Source organism: Montipora foliosa, chromosome 5 (assembly GCF_036669935.1).
Source record: "Montipora foliosa isolate CH-2021 chromosome 5, ASM3666993v2, whole genome shotgun sequence".
In the NCBI taxonomy this organism is placed as follows: Eukaryota; Metazoa; Cnidaria; class Anthozoa; order Scleractinia; family Acroporidae; genus Montipora; species Montipora foliosa.
The window spans coordinates 32721919-32729418 of record NC_090873.1 but is presented as its reverse complement, the minus strand read 5'-3'; the positions used below and the strand labels follow the sequence as shown (position 1 = coordinate 32729418).

The 7500-nt window shown below is 40.0% G+C and overlaps 1 protein-coding gene across 1 annotated transcript in view; it reads right to left on the bottom strand.

Annotated features, from left to right (window-relative positions):
• Nucleotides 1-7500, bottom strand: part of LOC138003978 (methylcytosine dioxygenase TET2-like) — a 37104-nt gene that overhangs the window by 16692 nt on the left and 12912 nt on the right. The window contains exons 5-8 of the mRNA XM_068850325.1: nt 7478-7500; nt 6762-6818; nt 3842-4050; nt 2416-2560 (exon numbers count right to left, since the gene is read on the bottom strand). The exon at nt 7478-7500 is cut by the window's right edge and continues 14 nt beyond it. Coding sequence (XP_068706426.1) covers nt 2416-2560; nt 3842-4050; nt 6762-6818; nt 7478-7500 — 434 coding nt within the window. The remainder of the gene's footprint in view (nt 1-2415; nt 2561-3841; nt 4051-6761; nt 6819-7477) is intronic.

Here is a 7500-nt window from a genome sequence, read left to right as displayed (position 1 = left end):
TGTTCCTATGGTTGGCAAATTTGAATGACAAAAGCACTGTTTGTAAACATATATCTTCCCTATAGATAGATAAAAACAGAAGGCCAGTGGTTAGAGCGCTTGCCCTGAGATCCTGGGTTCCAGACCCCGTTCCAACCTTTAATTGAAGTTGTTCCTGGTAGCCCTTGGTTCAACTAATCGGCTGCACTTATAAATAGCCAATTGGTTTGCCTCCGGCCAGTTAGGATTTTTAACAGTTGTTGTTGTTGTTGTTCGGTCGTTCCCTTCATCGTCTTTCATTGGCCCTGAAAAGCCCCTATGGGATGTGGTCAGTTAAGTATGTATTGTATTGTTCGATCACTTGAACAAGCGTGGGTACATAATCCTGAGATAACAGCGAACACAATACAAAGCCCTTTGCCTGTCTTCCGGTAAGCGAGCGAGGAGAAATGATGTCTTTGGTTTCGATGCCTTTTTACCGTGCATCATGCTTTCGACCGAAATTTACAGCTCAGCGACCAAAATACACTGCTCTACGGAGGAGCCTTGCTTTCAGCACAGTCACGAAATTTTCAAAAGTGATTTAAGTACTATTTCAAAAACGAGTGCGACGGTTTCATCAGGTTTCCAAACGCGAGATAACATTTGAAACCACGAGGACGAAGGCCACGTGGTTTTACTGTTTTCAAGCGTTTGGAAACCTGATGAAACCCGAAGCACGAGTTTTTGAAATTTCCTCTCCAACAAAGAAAATTAGTTTAAATTATCATTTGAATAAGTTTTCTGAATTGAAGTATTGTTTTTGGTAAGCGGAATGTGAATTTTGTCACGTACTTGCTGTTCTGTGACAATTTTTGAATATTCATCATGTCACGTTGTTACCTGGCTCTTTGTCAGTTCTGAGCGAACACGTTGCTTCGCAAAGCAAATGGCAGAGTGTAGATTTAGACCTCCTAAAACTAGGTAAAAGGAGGAAAAGTGTGTGGCCAGCGCTATCCCCAGGTAACGTGTGCGTCTAGTCGGTTAAATGCATGGGTAGGTAGTAAATTAGTACCCCTTAGAACTGGGAATTTCTAACGTTAGTGTCATTTTAGGTCGGAAGTGTACAGCAAGGTTGGAAGCGAACCAAAAGACGACGTTGCTACCATTGAGCGAGAATTTAAATTTAGAAAAAGAATGGCCCTTTCTGTTTTGGGGAGTTTAGTAACTGCACCTTTACATTTAACGTCAGCAGTAAATAATTTAAGTTTAAAGTTTGTATTGTAAAATGTGTGATCAAATAAAGTTGTTTATCGTCATGTGTTTTTCTTTCTTTATGAATATGCAGATTAAGAACTTTTCCATCCGTGCAACAATACATATGGGTTACTGACAAAGCGCGAGGTCAAGATGGCTGGATATTGGCCAAGTTCTTTTTTGTCGTGTTTATGGACCGAGACAAATTCGAGGTCCATAAACACCCAAAAAAAGAAAGAGACCAATATCCAGCTATCTTGACCGAACAATCTTGGTCAATAAAGGATTTATTATATGGGATAAAACACCAAAAAAATGATCTTTGATCTTGCGGGACCAAGCGAGAAATTCCGAGCGGGCAGTGTAGCTCCATCTTGCCCGCTCGGGTAGCAAATCACAGCGCGGGATTTGCTTCATCTTGCCCTCTCACGGAGCTAGTTATATAAGAAAATAAAAAATATAAGAAGCAGGGATGGCACAGTGGTGAGAGCACTCGCCTCCCACCAATGTAGAGAATGTAGCCCGCGGGTTCGATTCCCAGATTTGGCGTCACATGTGGGTTGAGATTGCTGGTTTTCTTCTCTGCTCCGAGAAGGTTTTTCTCTGGGTACTCCGGTTTTCCCCTCTCCTCAAAAACCACGACTTGACATAAGTTGTTATAACATAATTAGGATAGTACGCGCACTCTCATTGGTCAACAGCTGTTTTTAGATGAGAGTATGTAAACACGGCTGTGACATGACACGAATTTTGATTGGTTATGTGTTAATTTGATTCGATTAGATTCTGTACAGCGTCCGTTATTGTGCTACAGCGCTAACTACACTTGACACCAAGAGTGAATTAGATAAGAGCGTTGATCTATCACTTTGCGGTCTTGCCCCAGCACAGTCACAAATGGATTTATTTTTAGATATACTTTGCGCGCGAAACATACAAAGAGGCCGCCAATTTTAACCAATCAGAAGAAGCCACGTCACGCGTGACTGCTTCTGCCATGTTTTTTTCAGGGACACGACAACTGATTTTCGCGGGAACTGGTATTCTAAAAATAGACTCATTTGTGATTGTGCTTGGGAGCCCCTCCTTGTAATAACACTCTTATCTAATTCACTCTTGCTTGATACTTGATGATGATGATGATGATGATGATGATGATGATTACAAATAAACGTAAAAATTGAAGTTGAACATACAAACCTTGCTAGGATCCAGCAGCTTAAACTTCCTTGGTGATTTGCTTCTTGTAAATTTACAGCCATTATAATACATGCTCCAAGAACAACCGAAAGAAAAGGACGCGCCGCAAGAATTTTCACTCATCCCCTGACAGGCACAAGATTTGCTGCAAGAAGTAAAAAGCAACGGTGAAAACCGGAAGTAAGCACTGAGAGAAGAAAGGAAACTATAAATTAATTTGCTATTGCTCTCCACAAAGTTTGCTTTACTCAAACACAAAACTTGATAACACATTTGGTCCATACAGAAAATTGTAAATCGCTGTAGAACATGTAATACTATTGTAGACTTCCTGCGAATTGACACATGCGATGGAATGCGGACCATCAGTTTTCGGTATTATCCAATTTTAGGTCGGCTACTGCTAGATTTTATGGGTATCCATCCCCACCCAAATTTGTTGTTCTTAGATCCAAACCTTCAATTCAAGCATTCTATCTTTTAATTTAAACTCGCAATTATAAATTCAACATTCAGTTTGTCAATTCAAACATTCAATTCGTCAATCAAACATTCAATTCCGAATTGAATAAGTTTTAATGACGAATTGAATGTTTGAATTGCCGAATTGAATGTTTAAATGACGAATTGACTAATTCAGTTGTCGAATTGAATGGTTGGGTTGCCAAATTGAATGTCTGAATTGCCTGAATTGCTACTTGGTTACAGACCAATCACAAGCGTTGTGGTTATCGCGCACAGTCTGATTGGTCACTAAACGTAACTAAAGCCGATGACACACGGTTCAATATCCTTCAACATTTGTTGCTCAACAAATATGTTGAACAATGTTGCAAAGACGTGTTGAACGGAATAGAGCTGGTCTCTATTTTTTTTTCAACATCGTTCAACAACGTTCAACGTGCTGAATGGCATATTTTAACATTCAACATAGCATGACACACTGTTCAACATTTGTTGATCAACAAATGTTGAACCATGTGTCACCGGCTTTATACAGTAAATTGATGGGCTAACGCCAAATGAGAGAGATCGACACTTCTGGGCTTCTGGTCTCCACTGACATCTTACACCACCACTTCAGTTTTGGAATATTCTGCCACCTTTGTTAGCAATCGGCGAGGTTTTTTTAGTGGTGGATATTTACCTCGCCGCTTCGCGGCTTGGAAAATCAATGCTCAACGCTATCCACTGTTTTAGCATATACTAAAATCTTACATTTAAAAAATGATACGCAAGTCAATGAGACCAAAGGGCAGACAGAATACACTGAACAAAATGATTCTTATTCGTGAACGCCAAGTCAACTTAAGGAGGTAGAGTTAAAATTCAGGAAGTTCATTTTGGACTATCTGTTTCGGATAGAATTTCCGGATTTTGTCAAATTTAAAGCACCCACAGTTCTAGACATGAAAACGTATCTCACGTTTCATTGATACCGCATCGTCTTACTGTTGGCACGCCGTGTTGAGGCAGAACAGTGCTGACGTGACTGTACAGGAAATCTGCTCGCTCTTGGCTGATGCCTTCCCATAATACAATGTTTACAACGATCAATGACGCATCACACACGTGATCAGCACGCTTCCGAGCAATGACCAGGATCTTCTCTTCCTCGCCAGACCGTCGAAGGACCTGATAACGTAAAGGACCAAAAACAAGTGTTGGTTTTTATGCCTCCTCTTTTTCCTATGACTCCGGCACAGTTTGCTACAATGTGATTTATACAAGATGTTTCAGCCTTGAGGGGCCGTGAACCGAAAGCAACAATTCTGAAACAAATACAACAACTTAAGAAATGCAGAGTCTTAAAGGGGGAAGAGAATCTACTGCCTCGGTCGTTCACACAAAACTTTAACCATGTTTTGAAGACGTTTCGTTAAAACACGGTTTCAAAGTGTTTTCTTTCTAAATCATGAATACTGATTTTTGTCGACTAAAAATTTAGCACAAATCAAAGCATGTATTGAAACTCACATGAATCTGATGTAAAAGCCAGTCTTACATTTTTCTGTGACTGATTTTCATTTTGTTAAACCCAGGTTAATTAAAAATGTCGTGCCATGTTGTTGGTGTAAATGGAGTATAAAAGGAGGGAATCAGTTGGCTATTACAACGCAAAATGGTGAAGTTAAATTCGAAAACGCTCAAGACAAAACCAGTCAATAGACAGAATGAGATTAGGACCCCAGAGCATCCACATCTCAAAACAAGGGATTGGCCAGGCTGCCGTCATCCAATAGAGAATAGGGAGTTTAAGAAACGATGACGTCTACGCAGGAACAACGAAGGGACCCCTTGCTCTTTTCCTGAACTTCAACAACACGCATGCCTCGGAATACAGACAATGCATCTATTTACAGTCGTAGCTACAATCCTAGACAAAACTGTTGGGAAGGTTAGCACTTTTAAAGTCCTCATTGCTTCTCTCCCCTGTCCCCTCCTTCAATGTTGTGAATGGTTTCTGTGGGAAATTGTTGACTTACCTTCCAACATTGAATAGGGGGGAGGGGGGCTATGTAAGAGAAAGTGAAACTATTTCTTTTGAGCTTTAACAGAAGCAGGTTGAAATACAGCTCTGGTGTGGTTCATTTACATAACCTTCCTAACTACTTTTGTCTATGATTGTAGGTCAAGAATGAAACCGAAGCCGTCAGTGACCCTGCTTTGATGCAAACCTTTGTGCTTTTCTAATGTTATATGTAGCCTAATTAGAATTCAGTACAACAACACAATTTACATGATAACAGCAGTGAGATAGGTCTGTATCAATATATACAAGTTCACCGGCGGCCTCGCAGCCATTCATAGGCTAGGTCACTGAGCAAACAACTGTAAAATGGCCCCCAAAATGTTGCTCCTCGAGAAAAGATGAACGGCTGCATTTACCCTGGCATAAAAATAACTCTAACCTTGATCCTAACGTTATTGTTAGAAATAGTTACGAAATACTTAGACTTTAAGGGACACTCCGCGTTGGATACCAAAATTGGGCTGCAAAACCAGCTGTCATTAAGGACGGTGCCGACTATTGTTATTGCGCAGCCCTTCTGCGCATCTCGAAACACTCGGGTTTCCTATGGGTGATGCTTACAAAGATCGGGATATTTTTGCGCCGTTTAAAACTGTGCGGAGAAATCAGAATTTAGCAAGTGCTCTTGGTATCCAAAAATATAACTGGGGGTAGCCATGCATTTTTCAAAGATAATTACAGCCATACATTGCATTGTATTTGTAAAGCTTTTCACAAATATTGTTGATTAATTATCTTGAAAAGTGCTCGCTTACCCCCAATTTTCTCTTAGGATTTCAATAACACCGCATACACATTCTTCTCCCATATATTCATAAACCGCACGAAAATACCTTTGAATTAGTAAGCACCGTCCTTAATTTTTTGACCCACAAGAAGTGCAGGTTTTGTTGAGTTTACATAGTCTGAATTCAGGAAATCGATTGACCAGGTGAGTGAAGTCTTGTAATTTTATTTCCAGCTAACGGTATTGGACAACCTGAATACTAGTGGAAGTCACTTAATTTTGAAGGTAAATTCCCATGAAAATGACGTACTATCCAGATTCTTGTCAAACTTGGCACAATTGATATTAAGGTACAGGACATAAAAGATGGGGTCACCGTGCTTGAGAAGCGTTCGAAACTTAATCAACCAGAAAATTGTTCTTATAGAGCTGAAGCTACTGAATATTACTGAAAAGGTGAGTCTACTTGATCGGGCTAAAATATTTCAGTAAAGTGATTTCAAATTGCTCGATTTTGCAAAAAAAAAAGGAAGCAAATTGAACCGCTACATCACTCACAATTAGTGTCTGGCTCCAAATGCAGTTTCACGTCATTTATATATAAATACTACAACTTCTACTATCCAACTTTTTGTCCTTTAAATACGTTTTTCGACGACCTATTACGAGTGCATAACACCATTAAAAGGGGGGACACCGTGCTCGTTCAGGAGAAAATAGCCATTCCTTGATAAAGCTTGTTATCAATGAAAATCGACTATGTTATCAACGTACGCAAGCTAATGCGCGCGCCATTCTCGTCACCAGAGCCTTGGTTCAGTCAAGAGAAGAACTCTGGGGTCGAGATTGATGCGCGCGCCAATGACGCACGAAATTATGCGCAGTAGATTTGCGCAATGCACCGAATGACACCAATTCATCCAGGATGAAAAACTTGAGGAGGAAACAGCAAAATACGTTTGCCAAAGGTGAGACTTGGTAAGGTGCCATGATGTCAGAGGGCTACCAAACTGATGGCAGACATTTTCCAAGAAAAATTGACACAACAACCTTTTTTAAATGCTGAGATAAGTGCAGATAACTCACCCATCTTGCTATTGGACATCCAAGGTAATTTTTGCCTTCTTTTCCTGTGTATCCAATCTAAAATATAAATTTTATCTTAGGAAAAAGCAAGGCCAAGGTGTTTCAAGGCGTTTCGTTAAAAGGAAATGCCTGCTAGCTGGCTGTCATGTGCAAAAAGCACCACAGGATTCATCTGGCTTTTTGAACGCTGAAGGAATTCCCAAATAACGATTTCTGAATAAGCCCACAGGAAAGCAAGCCACCTAACAGGAACTCCCAGCAAACTCACTAAACATCTCAGCTGTGTTTTCCACAACAAAACAGGTGATGAGCCACCTTAAAAACAAGCCATCAAGTGAGTGAACCAAAACCTCTTAGAAAGTGTCATAAACGTGATAAAAGATTTCAACAGGCAAACATTAGTTTTTGATGAGTGGAGAAAACCAGAGTATATCTACAAAGAAGCATAGGAGCAGGGTGGAGACAAATGAAAAACAGGAATTTCAAACTGAAAAAAATTAATTTAAACTATGAGAAAAATCACTCGCCTGAAGCTGATCTCAACTATGCATGGGCTTCAGTAAGTGATACACAAAAAGACTCAGGACTACAGATACAGTATAACAACTCTTCAGGCCCAAATTCTAGTTAAACAAGCTTAGGATGGCCACCACACTTTGTTGTTGCACACCTTGTTAACTTTGTTGAATTGTTGCATTCAATCTTATTTAACTTACCAATTCAATTCTAAGAGCAGAAC